This window comes from Somniosus microcephalus, unplaced genomic scaffold (assembly GCF_052327205.1).
Source record: "Somniosus microcephalus isolate GS21.2 unplaced genomic scaffold, FLI_Smic_1.0 unresolved_chr1, whole genome shotgun sequence".
In the NCBI taxonomy this organism is placed as follows: Eukaryota; Metazoa; Chordata; class Chondrichthyes; order Squaliformes; family Somniosidae; genus Somniosus; species Somniosus microcephalus.
The window spans coordinates 154,167,373-154,186,432 of NW_028225179.1; the positions used below are offsets into that span (position 1 = coordinate 154,167,373).

A 19,060-nucleotide genomic window follows, 5' to 3' on the forward strand; every position below is an offset into this window, starting at 1 on the left:
AAAAATAGAGTCCGTGCAAGTTTAATATTTTCAGGGGGAGAAGTTGACTTGTGAAGTAAATAAAGGTAAACTGGAAAGCATTGTGACTATTGGTGTACACACAAACCTCACCTCAGATACGATGCATGAACTGGGAAGCAATGTGACTATTGGTGTACACACAAACCTCACCTCAGATACGATGCATGAACTGGGAAGCAATGTGACTATTGGTGTACACACAAACCTCACCTCAGATACGATGCTGTCAAGTTTCTTTTTCAGCAGCGAGTTCTCCCGTTTGAGTTTCTCGTTCTCGTTGAGTGCCTCCCGGAGTTTGCTCTCCAGGCCCTGCAGGTATTCCTTCTTCTTCTTGCGGGACTGGCAGGCCGACTCTCTGTTCTTGATCATTCGCTGCTGCCGCTTTAGCAGTTTTATCTAAGGAGACGGAATTTTACATTGTATTTCATAGAATGTACAGCACAGAAACAGGCCATTGGGCCAAACCTGTCTATGCTGGCATTTATGCTCCACACGAGCCTCCTCCCACCCGTCGTCAACTCACCCCATCAACATAAGAACATAAGAAATAGGAGCAGGAATAGGTCACTTGGCCCCTCGCGCCTGCTCCGCCATTCAATAAGATCATGGCTGATCTAGGGCTCAAAGCCACTTCCCAGCCTGCTCCCCATAACCCTTCACTCCCTTATCTTGCAAAAATTTGTCTATCTCCACTTTAAATGTATTTAATGACCCAGCCTCCATGGCTCTCTGGGGCAGAGAATTCCACAGATTTACGACCCTCAGAAGAAATTCCTCCTCATCTCAGTTCTGAGCGACCCTTTATTCTGAGACTGTGCCCCCTGCATCCTCTCTGCATCCACCCTGTCGAGCCCCCTCGGTATCTTCTATGTTTCGATAAGATCACCTCTCATTCCTCTAAATTCCAATGAGTATAGGCCCAACCTGCTCAACTTTTCCTCATAAGTCAAACCCCTCATCTCCGGAATTAACCTAGTGAATCGTCGCTGAACTGCCTCCAATGCAAGTATATCCTTCCTTAAATAAGGAGACCAAAACTGTACGCAGTACTCAAGGTGTGGTCTTACCAATACCCTGTACAGTTGTAGCAGGACTTCCCTGCTTTTATACAACATAACCTTCTATTCCTTTCTCCCTCATTTGTTTAGCTAGCTTCCGCTTTAAATGTATCTATGGTATTCGCCTTAATTACTCCTCGTCTCGGCCCTAAACCTCTCCGCCTCTCTCTTTTCAGACTCTGCTTAAAACCAACCTCTTTGGCCAAGCGCTTGGTCACCTGTCCTAATACCTCCTCCTCGTGAATCTTTTTGTCCGATTACGTTCTTGTGAAGCGCCTTGGGATTTGCACATTGATCGGTGACAAATACGTCTATCTAAATATATTATGTTTTTTTAAAAAAAAAATGGTTCTGCTGCTCATTGTGACTCGATGACTTGACAGGAAGGCCGAGCACGGTTAGGCTCGACATCACCTCTGGCTCAAGAAGCCGACAGCCTTGGAAAATAGCCACAAATTGTGAAGAACTTCTTGCTTTTATATAGCGCCTTTCACCACCTCAGACGTCCCAAAGAGCTGTACAGCCAATGAAGTACTTTTCAAAGCGAAGTCACTATTGTAATGTAGGAAGCCAATTTGCGCACAGCAAAGTCCCACAAACATAGCAATGAAATAAATGACCAGATCGGTAATTAAAAAAAAAGTGATATTGGTTGAGGGATAAATATTGGCCCCAGGACACCGGAGAGAGCTCCCCCTGCTCTTCTTTGGAATAGTGCCGCGGGATCTTTTACGTCCACCCGAGAGCGCCGACGGGGCCATGAAGCAGCATGTATGTTATGATTCTGTAAATTTAGTGAATATTTGGCACCAGAATTTCCTGAAAAGCATCCCTACGCTGTTCTAAGAACCTAAGAGGAGTGGGCCACACAGCCCCTCGAGCCTGCTCCACCATTCAATAACATGGCAGATCATCGACCTCAACTCCACTTTCCTGCCCTACTCCATACCCCTCGATTCCCCTAGAGTCCAAAAATCTATCACTCTCAGCCTTGAATATACTCAAAGATTCAGCATGCACAGCCCTCTGGGGCCGAGAATTCCAAAGATTCACAACCCTCCGAGTGAAGAAATTCCTCCTCATCTCAGTCTTAAATGGCCGACTCTTTATCCCGCAACTATGCCCCCTCGCTCAGAGTCATAGAAAGTTACAGCACGGAAGGAGGCCATTTCGACCCAGTGTCTGTGCAGGCCAACAAAGCTATCCAGCCTAATCCCATGTCCCAGCTCTTGGTCCGGAGCCCTGCAGGTTACAGCCTCCCAAGTGCACATCCAAGTACTTTTTAAATGTGGTTAGGGTTTCTGCCTCGACCACCCTTTCAGGCAGCGAGTTCCAAACCCCCACAACCCTCGGTGAAGAAATTTCCCCTCAAATCCCCTCTAAACCTTCGACCAATTACTTTAAATCTGTGCCCCCTGGTTTTTGACCCCTCTGCTGAGGGAAATAGGTCATTTCTATCCACTTTATCTAGTTCTAAACACTCTAGCCAGGGGAAACAACCTCTCAGCATCTTGTATGTTTCAATGAGCTCACCTCTCATTCTTCTAAACTCCAGAGAGTATCGGCCCATTCTACACAATCTCTCATCATAGGACAGCCCTCTCATCCCAGGAATCAGTCTAGTGAACCTTCGTTGCACCGCCTCCAAGGCAAGTATATCCTTCCTTAGATAAGGAGACCAGAACTGTACACAGTACTCCAGGTGTGGTCTCACCAAGGCCCTGTACAATTGTAGCAAGACTTCCTTACTCTTACACGCCAACCACTTTGAAATAAAGGCCAACATGCCATCTGCCTTCCTTATTGCTTGCTGTACCTACCTGCATGCTAGCTTTCTGTGTTTCTTGCACGAGGACATCCAGATCTCTGAACATTTGAAAGTTTCTCACCATTTAAAAAATATTCTGTTTTTCCTACCAAAGTGAAAACTCACATTTCTCTACATTACACTCCATCTGCCACTTTCCTGCCCACTCACTTAGTCTATCTGTATCCATCTGTGTTCTCCTCACAACGAACTGGCTCGCTGTTCTGATGTTGCCCAATCTAAAGCTGGAACTGATTTTTCTTCCCGAGTGTCAGCAAGCCCACCCTCCAGCAGCTGCTGTACTCACGTCGATCTCGGAAGAGTTAGCTCCGGTCTGTGCAGGCGCTGGCACGATTGGTTTGGTGGCGGACTTGCTGATGCTGATCCCGTTGCAGATGCCATTAGGCAGCTTGCAGCTGGCGGTGATCCCATTGATCGCCCCATTCACTGCTGGCACCTTGATTAGTCCCTGCACGGGAATTCTCACCAGGTCTGACTGGGAGAGGACCACAGACTGCCTGGACACTGGGGAGAAAGACGACGACATTTAATACAAGCATCCTCCCAGAAACGGATCCCTCTTACCATCACTCTCTGTCTGTTACAGGTCTGGGCCTTTTCCCTTAGAGTGACCAACTAGCATGCAATCGTTTCAGGAAAGACTGAACAGGCTGGGGCTTTTTTTCTCGAGAAAAGACAAGACTGAGGGGTGATTTGATAGAGGCCTTCAAGATTATGAAAGGGTTTGATCGGGTAGATGTAGAGACGATGCTTCTACTTGCGGGGGAGACCGGAACTAGGGGCCGTAAATAGAAACATAGAAGATAGGAGCAGGAGAAGGCCATTCGGCCCCTCGAGCCTGTTCCGCCATTTTATGAGATCATGGCTGATCATCCAAACTCAGTACCCTGTCCCTGCCTTCTCCCCATATCCCTTTAGCCTTAAGAAATATATCTAACTCCTTCTTGAATATATTTAATGAATTGGCCTCAACTGCCTTCTGTGGTAGAGAATTCCACAGGTTCACCACACTCTGGGTGAAGAAATTCCTCCTCATCTCTGTCCTAAATGGCTTACCCCTTATCCTTAGACTGTGACCCCTGGTTCTGGACTCCCCGGCCATCGGGAACATCCTTCCTGCATCTAGTCTGTCTAGTCCTGTTAGAATTTTGTAAGTTTCAATGAGATCCCCTCATTCTTCTAAACTCCAGCGAATATAAGCCTAATCGACCCAATCTCTCCTCAGGTCATTCCTGCCATCCCAGGTATCAGTCTGGTGAATCTTCGCTGCATTCCCTCCATGGCAAGAACATCCTTCCTCAGATAAGTCGACCAAAACTGCACACAATACTCAAGGTGTTGTCTCACCAAGGCCCTGTACAACTGCAGCAAGACATCCTTGTTCCAGTACTCGAACCCTCTCGCTACGAAGGCCAACATACCATTTGCCTTCTTAACCGCCTGCTGCACCTGCATGCTTACCTTCAGCGACTGGTGCACAAGGACACCCAGGTCTCGTTGCACATTCCCTTCTCCCAATCTATTGCCGTTCAGATAATAATCTGCCTTCCTGTTTTTGCCACCAAAGTGGATAACCTCGCATTTATCCACATTATATTGCATCTGCCATATCACCCAACCTGTCCAAATCATGCTGGAGTTTCTCGGCATCCTCCTCACAGCACACACGCCCACCCAGCTTTGTGTCGTCTGCAAACTTGGAGATATTACATCTAGTTCCCTCGTCCAGATCATTAATATATATTGTGAATAGCTGGGGTCCAAGGACCGATCCCTGCGGGACCCCACTAGTCACTGCCTGCCACTCGGGAAAAAAACCGTTTATTCCAACTCTTTGCTTCCTGTCTGCCAACCAGTTCTCTATCCAAGTCAGTACCTTACCCCAATCCCATGTGCTTTAACTTTACACGCTAATCTCTTATGCGGGACCTCATCGAAAGCCTTCGGAAAGTCCAAATACACCACATCCACTGGTTCTCCCTTATCTATTCTACCAGTTACATCCTCAAAAAATATAAGATAGTCGCTAATAAATCAAATAGGGAGTTCAGAAGAAGCTTTACCCGGAGAGTGGCGAGAATGTGGAACCCACTACCACAGGGAGTAGTTGAGGCAAATAGCACTTAAGAGGAAGCTAGATACAGGAAACTTCTTTTTATCCGGCACGGACGGGACCGACGTGGTGCCGGTTCATCAAAAATTCCGGATAACCGAACCCTATAGTAAAAGATAGGGAGAGCTGACAGCTCCGTATAAAGCAACAAACCTTGTTGAACAACAGTAGAACAATGGCCTCAAGTTTCAAGTGTCTCTGTAGCTTAGCAACAGCTGCAGCCACACCCTTGCACAGCACAGATGGAAGGCGGCAAATACAAATGAAGTAAAACCTACTCCTGAATTTTGCCGGTTAACCGAGATTTCCGGTTATTTAGGTGCCGGTAAATCGAAAGTTTCCTGTAAACACATGAGGGAGAAAGAAATAGGGTATATTGATGGGGTTAGATGAAGAGGGGTGGGAGGAGTCTCGTGTAGAGCATAAATACCAGCATGGGCCTGTTGGGTTGAATGGCCTGTTCCTGTACTGTAAAAACGTTGTAATTCTTGGTAACACAACACAGGAGGAGCTCACTGCCTCTACTGGTCTTTACAGAGCAATCCAGTTAGTCCCCCTTCCCCCTGTTCTTTCACCACAGCCCTGCAAATTTTGTATTCATACAATTCCCTGTTGAATGTTGCTATTGGATCTGGTTCACCCTTTCAGGCAGCGAATTCAAGATCACAACACGCTGCGTGTAAAAAAACTCATCTTGCCTCTGGTTCTTCTGCAAATCACCTTCAATCTGTGTCCTCTGGTTACCAACCCTTCATGTACAGAGGTTCCCCTCGCAGTATGCAGCAGCACGCGATCCCCTTCAATCTGTGTCCTCTGGTTACCGACCCTTCATGTACAGAGGTTCCCCTCGCAGTATGCAGCAGCACGCGATCCCCTTCAATCTGTGTCCTCTGGTTACCGACCCTTCATATACAGAGGTTCCCCTCGCAGTAAGCAGCAGCACGCGATCCCCTTCAATCTGTGTCCTCTGGTTACCGACCCTTCATGTACAGAGGTTCCCCTCGCAGTATGCAGCAGCACGCGATCCCCTTCAATCTGTGTCCTCTGGTTACCGACCCTTCATATACAGAGGTTCCCCTCGCAGTATGCAGCAGCACGCGATCCCCTTCAATCTGTGTCCTCTGGTTACCGACCCTTCATGTACAGAGGTTCCCCTCGCAGTATGCAGCAGCACGCGATCCCCTTCAATCTGTGTCCTCTGGTTACCGACTCTTCATGTACAGAGGTTCCCCTCGCAGTATGCAGCAGCACGCGATCACACCCACATACTCTCAGTTACAAATTGGAAATAAGTTCGCTGCTAAAGATTCCTTATTCCTTTATAGTTTTTTTTTAAATTCGCTTATGGGATCTGGGCATCGCTGGCAAGGCCAGCATTTATTGCCCATCCCTAGTTGCCCTTGAGAAGATGGTGGTGAGCCGCCTTCTTGAACAGCAGCAGTCCGTGTGGTGATGGTACTCCCACAGTGCTGTTAGGGAGGGAGTTCCAGGATTTTGACCCAGTGACGATGAAGGATCGGCGATATACTTCTAAGTCAGGATGGTGTGTGACTCGGAGGGGAACTTGGAGGTGGTGGTGTTCCCATGCGCCTGCTGCCCTTGTCCTTCTAGGTGGAAGAGGTCGCGGGTTTAGGAGGTGTTGCCGAAGAATCCTTGGCAATTTGCTGCAGTGCATCTTGTAGATGGTACACACTGCAGCCATGGTGCTCCAGTGGTGGAGGGAGTGAATGCTTAAGGTGGTGGATGGGGTGCCAATCAAGCGGGCTGCTTTGTCCTGGATGGTGTCGAGCTTCTCGAGTGTTGTTGGAGCTGCACTCATCCAGGCAAGTGGAGATTATTCCATCACACTCCTGACTTGTGCCTTGTAGATGGTGGAAAGGCTTTGGGGAGTCAGGAGGTGAGACACCCAGCTCTGACCTGCTCGTTGCCACAGTATTTATGTGGCTGGTCCAGTTAAGTTTCTGGTCAATGGTGACCCCCCAGAATGTTGATGGTGGGGGATTCGGCGATGGTAATGCCGTTGAATGTCATGGGGAGGTGGTTAGACTCTCACTTGTTGGAGATAGTCATTGCCTGGGTTGGGTGTGTAAGTATCTGCCATCACAGCCAGCAATACGTTGTGTTAACCGGCAACCTTGCATTACAAGAGGAAGCTGGGATGTTCTACAGGCCGTGCCATGTTATCAAAGGGCGAGTGAGTCGGCCCCGATATATTTGGCTTACTATACTGGAGTCCCTTTACACGTCTTGCAGGAACAGGAGGAGGCCACTGAGCCTCTCAAGCCTGTTCCGCCATTCAATGAGATCATGGCTGACCTGTGGCCTAACTCCATAAACCCACCTTTGCCCCATATTGCTGAATACCTTTGATTAACAGAAATCTCTCAATCTCAGATTTAAAATTAATTGACCGAGCATCAGTTGCCATTTGCGGAAGAGAATTCCAAACTTCTACCACCCTGTGTGTGTAGAAGTGTTTCCTAACTTCACTCCCGAAAGGTCTGGCTCTAATTTTTAGACTCTATCCCCTAGTCCTCGACTCCCCAACCAGCAGAGATCGTTTCTCTCTATCTACCCTCTGTTCCTCTTAATAGCTTGAAAACTTCGATCAAATCACCCCTTAAACTTCTAAATTTTAGGGAATAGGCCTTGGAGAGGATGCAGATGAGATTTACCAGAATGGTACCAGAGATGAGGGACTTCAGTTATGTGGAGAGACTGGGGAATCTGGGGTTGTTCTCCTTAGAGCAGAGAAGGTTAAGAGGAGATTTCATAGAAGTGTTCAAAATCATGAAGGGTTTTGACAGAGTAAATAAAGAGAAACTGTTTCCAGTGGCAGGAGGGTCAGTAACCAGAGAACAGACTGAAGGTCATTGGCAAAAGAACCAGAGGGGAGATGGGATTTTATTATTTTAACGCAGCGAGTTACGATGATCTGGAATGCACTGCCTGAAAGGGTGGAGGAAGCAGATTCAATAATAACTTTCAAAAGGGATGAATACTTGAAGGGAAGAACATTTGCAGGGCTATGGGGAAAGGGCAAAGGAGAGTGGGACTAATTGGATCGCTCTTTTGAAGAGCCGGCACAGGCACGATGGGCCCGAAATGGCCTCCTTCTGTGCTGTACGATTCTAGAACCGAATCAGCGGAAAGAGAAAGCAGCCCTTGGGGTTACTGCCAGATTTGCAATCCCAGCTTCCACTTGCTGAGCGAGGAAAGTTTACGCAGTCCGTCTGCTTGCACCCCCGGCTCTCCAAAAAGCCCAAGGGAAGGACGTTTATGAAAGAAAGCTCTTTGAATTATTTTTTTTAAAAAGGCAGCGGACGTGTACCTGGAATGGTTTGCTTTAATGGCAGACTCTGCGGCTGACCGGTCTGGACTGACTGAAGAATGATGGTCTTTGCCGGGCTGGCGCTCGGCGCGGTAGGCAACGTCGTCACGACAACCGGTTTGGGCTGGATGGTCGGCTTGCTGCACAGGATGCTGTTGGCCTTAGTAGTCGTGGTGGCTTGTACTGGAGCGAAGGAGAAACAAAGTGAAATTATAGCAGGGGACACACTGCCCGATATTTACGGAACACACGCATCCAACTCTTGCTGCTGCCCGTCTGATCTCAGCACCAGGCATCGGACTGCAACAGGGTAATACCCCATTATCCAATGATAACACAACTACTGGACTGCGCAACACTTTAAATCAACGCTGCGCTTTTTGTAATACATAAAATGCCACCGGGTGCATTTTTAGCATGGTAAAAAGGGCTAAAGAATTATTCCTTAATTCACAAAATTCATCTGCTAATTCAGAATAATGAAGGGCCGTGTGCGAAGTCGGTTTATCTGCATCAATCACAGTTTGCATAGCGGCTGACTGCATATAACAGCCCCTAATTCAACACCAATTGGAACATCAGGCTGAGGCCCTGCAAGGGTTGTTGTAGGTGCTCTTATGCAGCAGGGCCTGAGGCACACTGTTGAGGGACAGTAGGAGCTTTACTCTGCTATCTGTACTTAATTACATAGTACTAACAGCACAGAAACAGGCCATTTGGCCCAACAGATCCGTGTGGGTGTTTATGCTCCACACGAGCCTCCTCCCACCCTCCTTCATCTCATCCATCAACATAACCTTCTATTCCTTTCCCCCTCATGTGCTTATCCAGCTTCCCCTTAAATGCATCTATGCTATTCACCTTAACCACTCCATGTTGTAGCAAGTTCCACATTCTCACCCCTCTCTGGGGAAAGAAGTTTCTCCTGAATTCCCTATTGGATTTATTAGTGACTATCTTATATTTATGGCCCCCAAGATCTGGTCTCACCCGCAAGTGGAAACATGTTAGCTATGTCTACCCGATCAAACCCTTTCATAATCTCAAAGACCAGCTCACCCCTCAGCCTTCTCTTTTCTACAGAAAAGAGCTCCAGCCTGTTCAGTCTTTCCTGATGGGTAGAACCTCTCAGGCCAGGTATCATTTCTAGTGAACCTTTTTTGCACCTTCTCCAGTGGCTCTGTATCCCTTTTTATCAGATGGAGACCAGAACGGTTCAGAGTGCTCCATATGTGGTCTAACCAAGGTTCGATACAAGTGATAGCAAGTTCCATTCCCTGGCAGTCGCATTCATTCCTCTGATATATGGTGTAGCACTTTCTCCTCCCGTACAAAGGCAACCATTTAGATTCTGGCAGGCAAACCTCATCGGTAGTCTGATCCAACTCTCAGGACAGCACCGGGGGGGCGCAAAGCAGTAGACACAACTGGTTAGCCCGGCTAACCTGGAGGGTGGAACTATTGGGGCCAGAACTCAAAGTATTCTTTTGGAGAATTGGACCGAGCTGCACTCAATGAATCTTTTTTTAAAAAAAAGTTTAATTCACACTTTAAAAGAATGTCATTTACTTGCTGGTCCTTGTTTCACTGGCGAGGTCCCATTTTCTGTTTTTACCACATTGAGCTGAACCGCATTCAGCGGTGGGTTGAGAATGTCCCCGAATATGCATGGCGGTGTCGGAGGATCCTCGGTTTTCACAACTGGAAGAGTTGTCTCAGTGTTTAGGGTCTGATGAGGCTGCACATTGGGGGGGGAAAAAAAAAGGTAAACGCCAGTGACTTTACTCAACATGTACAATTTTACAAAAAGGGTTTTGCTCCCCATTATTTGCAAAGCTGTCACCCCCACCCGCCCCCCCCCCCACAATCGCATAACCTCCCGTTTAGGTTTTCCTGGATGATGTAAAGTTCGGCACCTTGCTCCCTGGCCTCTACTAAAGGTGCGAGATTTTCAGGGCTGCGTATAGTGACACCGCTATTCCTGGCCAGAATGGAGATGGTTAGGTGATTCCCCTGGCAATCACGCATGCTATAAGTGACCGGGATTGATTTTAAGCACATAATTTGCATTATGGAGCTATCCTCCAGCATTTTGCTGGAGAAATCACCCTGCTTTTAATCGGGAGACTTTGTTGTAGTTTTGGTCACGAGTTCAGTTTGCTGTAGTTCGTAGAGACTCGTTTTTAAATAGACTCTGTAGACCGTTTGCTGCAGTGCGCCATTTAAATAGACTCTGTTTGCTGAGAGTCCTGCTGTAAATCCCACCTACCCCTTCCCACCTCATTGGCTGACAGTGATGTCAATAGACACTCTGGATTTTCAGTCATGACATAGATACCCATTTTGTGCCTAAAAAGCTGCATCTATCACGTAAGCCACAGAGGTAATGATAAGAAGCATTAACAGATTCTCTCTCTCTGCACCACCCCACCCCCTCAGCCCAACTGGTTGGGAGGTTTGCACCATTTTCTCTTGCTCGCTCCAGCTGGAACGCGAGAGAAAAGCAAGGAAGGGCTCGAAGGCAGGGTTACCTCAGTATCCATATCAGCAATGAAAGCCTGCTACAGGCGGAGCGGTTTAAATAGAAGGTTTGCGCTACTGCTATGAATGCTGGGTAAGCAAATCCTCCGTGTGTCGCTCTCCTTGCCTCATTTTCCAAGAGATAGCCCAGTAATTACCAGCAGTCTGTGCACATGGAGGCTGAACACAGGCGAACTTTTGGAATCATGCAGCTCAGAAGGTCGTCATTCGGCCCATCGTGCCTGTCCCAGCTCTTTGAAAGAGCTATCCAATTAGTCCCACTCCCTCCCTCTGCTCTTTCCCCATAGCCCTGCAAACTTTCCCCCCCCCCCCCCCCTTTTCAAGTATATATCCAATTCCCTTTTGGGAAGGGAAGGCTCGGTCATAGATGATCTCTTAATTGATTGCACATCGCGAGCGGTTTTTGTTGATGTTTTTGAAAGAGGAATGGTTGCCTATCGGCAGAGGAGCAATGATGGCCTCGGGCTGAGCTTTGTGCAGGGCACTATTCACACAAAGGGGCTCCAGAAACAAGAAAAGGAAGGCGGTTAGAAAGTAGGTTCAACAAACACTTTCTCAATACAGTGTTGCACAATCTCAATTGCACATGAAATATGACCATCAATTCAAGATGGTGATCAACTAGGCGGGTTACAAACCAAGCACATAATTGCTTACCTGCGGTATAAGGGGAATGTCACAAGAGGAGGTAAGTGAGGAATCCGAACAGCGTGAAGATGCAGGTGAAAGCGGTTCCGATTTCACGTGCAGATCTGTGGGGAAAAAGGTACAGGTAAGCTTAATTAGCATTAGTAATAGGGCTTGGGTAACAAAAGCAATGCCCCTGTTACAACAAGGTGAACCCACCCCATCCCTGCTGCAAAGTCACTGGGTGCTAACAATCCCAGTTGAGATGATGTCAAAAGGTAAGAGGCTCGGGATCAGGAGCATTCCTGGGAGGTGCGGGCAGGCAGCTGTGGTTAAGCTGCCTGCTCCCGTCTCTGCAAACATACAAACTCCACGGGTGTGACTGCACGCGCGGGGCTCCAGTTATCAGCCTCTGACTGCCCGTGGATCTTCAATCATTTCCAGACAGGACAGTGGCCCCATCATTTAAGCGCGTAAAGAGGAGGCCATTCAGCCCCTCGAGCCTGTTCTGCCATTCAATTTGATCATTTCTCATCTGTATCTTCACTCCATTTACCTGCCTTGGCTCCATGTCGCTTTACACCCCCTTACCCAACAAAAATCTCTCGCTCTCAGTTTTGACATTTTCAATTAACCTCCAGTCTCGACAGCTTTTTGGGGGAGAGAATTCCAGATTCCCACTCCTTGTGTAAAGGAGTGCTTCCTGACATCACCCGGATCGGCCGAGCTCTAATTTTAAGGTTATGCTCCTTGTTCTGGACTCCCCCCACCAGAGGAAATAGTCTCTCTCTATCCACCCTCTCAAATTCTTTAATCATCTTAAACACCTCAATAAGATCACCCCTTAAAGCTTCTATATTCAAAAGCAGCACAAGCCTAGTCTATGCTACCTGTGCTCATAATTTACCCGTTAGCTCTGGTATTTGAAACCTGAAGTGGCAGTAAGCTGTCCCAGTTCTTTTTAAACTTCAAGCCTTAGTTTTAAAACGCTTTGCTGTGCATCATTTGAAGGTGGCTAATGCACAACAGAAGAAGTAGGGGCTGGGGGGGGGGGGGGGGGGGGGGGTGGAAATAAACCCTCTGCCTCTCTTTCCTCCTTTAAGACGCTTCTTCCTACCTCCCTGACCAAGCTTTTGGTCTCCTTTGGCTCGATGTCATTTTTGTTTGAGAAGGCCCTTTGAAGTGCCTTGGGACGGTTTACTGCATGAAAGGCGCTATATAAATGCAAGTTGTTGTTTTTCCAAATGGTCTTTTCTTAAACGCCAACTGGGATTCATATACTGACTGTATATTCTGCATCACACCAGAGATTGAGGCATAGGACATGAATCATTTTATCAGAATTATGATTGCATCCTGAATTGCAATTGGAGGGCAATGGCACTTGCTACGAATGAGCGATTGAAATTCTCCTAAATGCATCAGCGAGTATTTGGGAAAATTGGAAATGCCAAGTTGCAATTACTTTTGCCAACAGAACAGGCAAAGCCGAGGAAGTAGCACTGTTAAACACAGTTAACCAGCAGGCCAATTGATGCTACAAGACAACCAACCGCAACACACCCAGAAAGGGTGTGCTCATTTTATGATTTTAAAATTATGGAAAGGCCAGTATACAGACTTGGAGGTGAGATAGAGATAGAGATTATATATCTCACAAAGTGAACATTTCTGACAATGAACATACACAAGAACTTGGATTTATACAAGCACATTCCACATCCTCAGAACTTCCCGCAATGAATTATTTTTGTTGAAGTTACTCAGGCGGATACGGCAGCTGATTTGCACGCAGTCAGGTGCCACACTCGGCAAATGGTCGTCCAGGTAATCTGCTTTCAGGGGTGCTGACTGATGGAAGAAGGTTGCACAGGATACCGGGAGCTGAATCACCAGCTCGTCTTCCAACAGCATCGCGACCCCCAAAGGTCAATCACACCACCTCAGCGGTCCCAAGGAGTGCCGGCGACCCAGGGTGGACCTTTCGACGCAGAGCTGAGAGCGACAAGCCAAACGCACCCTTCCAATTTGCTTGATGGGACTCAGTTTCAAGCTAAGGGGCAGGAGGTTTCGAGGGGATTTGAGGAAAAACTTTTTCACCCAGAGGGTGGTTGGAATCTGGAACTCACTGCCTGAAAGGGTGGTAGAGGCAGGAACCCTCACAACATTCAAGAAGCATTTAGATGAGCACTTGAAACGCCATAGCATACAAAGCTATGGACCAAGTGCTGGAAAATGGGATTAGGACAGGGCTTGATGGCTGGTGTGGACACGATGGGCCTCTTTCTGTGCTGTATAACTCTGACTCTAAACCAGAAGCTTCGGCGAAAGGAGTTCAAAGATGAAGAACTTCGACGACTTCAAATTATTTCGTGGTGGCCCTAATGTTGGAAGCAAAAAGACTGGACAGATCCTGACCCCCCCCACCTCCCCAACCCTCCAGAGTGCGTGCCAGCCCAGATCAACTTGCAGGCCTCTGCCACTCGCTTCGAGACACACACAACGTGATTGTAGGTTTCAAATTTTCGTCGCACAAAGCACCAAGTCGCCACTCCATTCTTTTCTAACTGTGAGAGGAGCCATTATTGTGCCAGTGCGGACTGCTCCTCTGGCTGGCAATCATAGTATCCGACAACGAACAACTTGCATTTATGCAGCGCCTTTCATGACCTCAGGACGTCCCGAAGCACTTTACAGCCAATGAAGTACTTTCGAGGCATGGTCAGCATTGTAATGTAGGAAACTCGGCAGCCAACTTGCACACAGCAAGCTCCCACAAACAGCAATGTGATAATGTCCAGATAATCTGTTTTTTTTAGATGTTGGTTGAGGGATAAATATTGGCTAGGGAGAACGCCCCTGCTCTTCTTCGAAATCGTGCCATGGGATCTTTTACATCCACCTGAGAGAGCAGGCGGAGGTCTTGGTTTAACATCCCATCCGAAAGAGCTGTCCAATTAGTCCCACTCCGTCCCCCATCGCCCTGCAGGATTTTCCCAGTTGAAGTCTATATTCCAGGGGCTCACATTCCGTACAAGGTGGTGCTGATTATCACAATGCCCCGCCCCAGCCACCAATGTAGCTACAAACCATTACCTGAATAGATGTCCCCATTGGCTGGATTCCAAGGGGAGTCTGATGCTCCAATTTCCATATTCAAATCCAAGTCAAACTGAAAAGCAGATATAAACACCGTTGGCCAACTCCACAACAATCTCAAGATACCTTGTGTCGTTAAAGAAGATGCATTATTACACAGCTCCTCATGTCCTCTGGACCCTCCAACGTGCTTTGGAGTCAAGGAATTACATTTGAAGTGCTTTGTTGTGCAGGCAACCATGGCAGCTGATTTGTGTACAGCAAGATCCCACAAACAGCAATTGGCCGTTTTAGTGGGGGGGGGGGGGGGGGGTGAATGCTGGCCAAGCTGCCTGGAGAGCTCCCTTTCTGTTCTTCAAATAGAGCCGCAAGCTCTTCTGTGTCCCACCCGAAACAAGGCTGACTTGGTTTAATGTCTCACCCGAAAGAGAGCAATGCGGCACTCGCAATGCGGCACTCCCTCGGTGCTGCACTTAACTGTCAGCCTAGGTCAGAGGCTTCAGTAACTGGAGTGGGGCTTGAACCTGTGGCCTTCTGACTCAGATACACAGAATTACATAGAATATACAGCGCAGAAACAGGCTACTTGGCCCAACTAGTTCGAGCGCTACCACTGAGCCAAGCAAGTTCGTTAATTTACCACGAACCCCCCTTGGAATGTTCGAACTTTGAGTGCCATTAAATGCTCAGTTTCATTTGACTCGGGATAGAAAGGATCAACACACTTTTAAAATGGACCAACAGCAAATGTACAAACACACATTTCTCAGAAGTTCATTTTTACAAAACACAATTTGCAAAAATCATTCGTACCATAGAGGGAGGCTGTTTGGCTCATCTACCTCATGGTTCCATTGAAACCTACAATACCCCCTTCACAGAATCCAACTGCCTGTGGAATAGCTGCAGCGTGTTTACCTCCACTCCCTCACTTAGATCAGCCCAGCTATTAATCACTCACTGCATGAAGAAGTGCTTCCTGACATTAGTCCTGTACTTTCCTTTACCAGTCTGAACCGTGCCTGCAGTCATGACTTAACTTGAAATACTGCTCAATATCAACCTTTGCTATTCCATTTAATAGCTTATATATTAGAAAAGAGGAGGCCGGGGGATCCTGATCGAGGTCTTCAAAATTGTATGTGTGGAGGGGGGGGGGGGGGGGGGGGGGGGGGAAGGCGTAGACAAGATGTTTCCACTTGTGGGCGAGACCAGGACTAGGAGCCGTAAATATAAGAAAGTCACTAATAAATCCAATAGGGAATTCAGGAGAAACTTCTTTAGTAAGAGAGTGGTGAGAATGTGGAACTCGCTACCACAGAAACATAGAAAAATAGGAGCAGGGGGTAGGCCATTCGGCCTTCGAGCCTGCTCCGCCATTCAGTATGATCATGGCTGATCCTCTATCTCAATAACATATTCCCGCTCTCTCCCCATACCCCTTGATGCCTTTTGTGTCTAGAAATCTATCTATCTGCTTCTTAAATATATTCAGTGACTTGGCCTCCACAGCCTTCTGTGGCAGAGAATTCCACAGGTTCACCACCCTCAGAAGACATTTCTCCTCATCTCAGTCCTAAATGTCCTACCCCGTATCCTGAGACTGTGACCCCTTGTTCTAGACCCCCCAGCCAGGGGGAACATCCTCTCTGCATCCAGTCTGTCTAGCCCTGTCAGAGTTTATACGTTTCAATGAGATCCCCTCTCATTCTTCTAAACTCTGGTGAATACAGGCCCAGTCGACCCAATCTCTCCTCATACGGTTGTGGCAAATAGCATAGATGCATTTAAGGGGAAGCTAGATAAACACTTGAGGGGGGAGAGGAATAGAAGGACATGCTGATGGGGTTAGATGAAAGGTGGGATGAGACTTGTGTGGAGCATAAACACCAGCGTGGACCTGCTGGGCTGAATGGCCTGTTTCTGTGCTGTAAATACTGTGCTGTACTCATCTCCCAGCCCAACGTCACTCCCCTAACCAGAAGCCACGGCCTCCCCTCTTGCAGCATATTCCTTCTCCGCCTCCAAAGTTTCTCTGCAGCACCTGGAACTTAGACGTTGCCCTTGGATAAGCCTCGAAAAGGTTCCACGAGGACTCGAACCCAGCACTGTCGACACGGAAAGCAGACACGACTCTACACTATAGGGCCACAGAGGGGAACAGGTACAGCGTTCCTGAATTCTAGTTTTAGTACCTCGGTGACATTATCAAGGCAGCGAAGGAGATCGGTGGAATCATCCATCTCCTCCATCGTTTCACAGTCATAGAGGCAGGCATCTGCAAAAAAAAAGGCGAGAGATTTAGACTGTTAGTATTTTCATAGTGCAGGTAAATCCCCGCCCCGTCTACAACACACATTATGGCCTCACCCCACCTTGCTATTTCCGTTATGTGGATAGACTGGAGAAGCTGGGAAGGTTGAGAGAAGATTTGATAGCGGTGGTCAAAATCATGAGGGGTCCAGACAGAGTAGATGAGAGAGAAACTGTTTCCATTGGTGGAGGGGTGAAGAACCAGAGGACACAGATTTAAGGTGACTGGCAGAAGAACCAAAGGCGACATGAGGAAAAACTTTTTTCACGCAGCGAGTGGTTAGGATCTGAAATTCACTGCCTGAAAGGGTGGTGGAGGCAGACTCAATCGTGGCTTTCAAAAGGGAATTGGGCAAGTACCTGAAGGACAACTAGTTTGCAGGGCTACGGGGAAAGGGCGGGAGAGTGGGACTCGCTGGAGTGCTTCTGCCAAGCACTGGCACAGGCTCGAGGGGCCGAATGGCCTCCTTCCGTGCTGTAACCATTCTATGATTGTATGATTTCCTCCCCCCTCCACTGCACAATCGTAGAATCATACAACACGGAGGCCATTCAGCCCACTGTGCATGTGCCAGCCCGTTGAAAAAGCGATTCAATTAGTCCCATTCTCCTGCACTCCCCCCATAACCCTGCTTCCGCTGCCGTCCCAGCAGCAGATTCCAGATCACCGCCCCTCGCTGCATAAAATGAATTCTCATCTTCCCCTCTGGTTCTTTTCCAAATTATCTTCATTCCGTCTCCTCTGGTTACCGACCCTCCTGCCAGTGGGGACACTTCCTCCTCATTTATTCTCATAAAAACCCCTCGGGACAAAAGCATTCAGGCACCGCAGGCTGGAACACTCTTCCGAAAGCCCTCTGTCTTGCTAACTCTCTCCCGCCTTAACAAGGCTGCTCTAAACCAATTCCTTGGCCCACACTTTTCAATTATCTCCCAATTCATCTTCCAACGCCCCCGCCCCTCAAGACACAGCCGCTTGCATACAAGTTAAAAAGATCGATAGGTTTATTTTTCACCTTTCAAGGTTGGAGCTGTGCAATGTCCTCGGGCTATTGCATTGTTCCAATGAAGCTCAACGTAAGCTCGAGGAACAGCACCTCATCTTTCGATTGGGCACTTTGCAGCCTGCCGGACTCAACATTGAGTTCAACAATTTCAGATAATTATCCCTGCCCCCATTTTTCATGCAGTATGATTTTTGCCATTCCCATTTGCAACATTTTATCTTTCCTGCCTCTTACAAAAGTACAGGATATTCTTTCTATTTCTTCCTCCCCTCCTAACCCCCCCACCCCCCCCCCCCCCAGTCTCTGCACCTGCTTAATATCTGTTACATCTCCAGCTTTTTCCAGTTCTGATGAAGGGTCCCAGACCTGAAACGTTAACTCTGTTTCTCTCTCCATGGATGCTGCCTGGCCTGCTGAGTATTTCCAGCATTTTCTGTTGTTATTTCAGATTTCCAGCATCCGCAGTATTTTGCTATTATATTGATTGGGCACAAAGTCTCTCTCACAGGCTGCACACAGGAAAACTAACCCACTGAGCCGATCCCGTATCCCCAAGCTGTCACTCATCACAAACCATGGTTACAAAACTTAATTTGCTCATGTGGAGCAAGAGAAGCAGAAAGTCTGCAGCCAAATAATTAAATAAAAGCTGGTATTGTAGGAATGGTCTAATTCCTATCAAGAGACTGAGGACGACTCAGGTGATCAATCAAACGATGTTTAAAGTAAAACTAACTGAGTTTTAACAACAAGTGCAAGAGAACTACAAATACAGGTCTTAACAACTCAGAGGCTCCACGAGGACTGCCTGGGCGGTCCCGTGGACGGCGTCACGACGTTTTTCCCGCGTTTGGGGATCACGTGATAAATGGCACGACGTCATCGAGTTTGCCCGCGCTCTTAAAGGGACCGTGCTCTGTACATGCAAACAGTATATACAAAGATACAGAATCAGGCTGTAGCTAACAGATCGTTAAAGGGAATTATATACAGCTGTTCAGAGTCCCTTAGTGGCTCTGCCACAGTATCTTGGCTGCCTGATTGCACTACACACCAAACAATTGGCTCACTCTCTCCGATGAGAATATAGTGGCCATAGAGGGAGTGCAACTAAGGTTCACC

The 19,060-nt window shown here is 47.7% G+C and overlaps 1 protein-coding gene across 2 annotated transcripts in view; it reads right to left on the minus strand.

The window, feature by feature from the left end:
• The window catches only part of atf6b (activating transcription factor 6 beta), a 166,409-nt gene that overhangs the window by 100,545 nt on the left and 46,804 nt on the right, over window positions 1-19,060 (minus strand). For both annotated transcript variants that reach the window (XM_085973856.1, XM_085973855.1), the window contains exons 2-8: window positions 16,814-16,896; window positions 14,616-14,691; window positions 11,550-11,644; window positions 9,921-10,089; window positions 8,352-8,534; window positions 3,194-3,411; window positions 232-417 (exon numbers count right to left, since the gene is read on the minus strand). In XM_085973856.1, coding sequence (XP_085829982.1) covers window positions 232-417; window positions 3,194-3,411; window positions 8,352-8,534; window positions 9,921-10,089; window positions 11,550-11,644; window positions 14,616-14,691; window positions 16,814-16,896 — 1,010 coding nt within the window. The remainder of the gene's footprint in view (window positions 1-231; window positions 418-3,193; window positions 3,412-8,351; window positions 8,535-9,920; window positions 10,090-11,549; window positions 11,645-14,615; window positions 14,692-16,813; window positions 16,897-19,060) is intronic.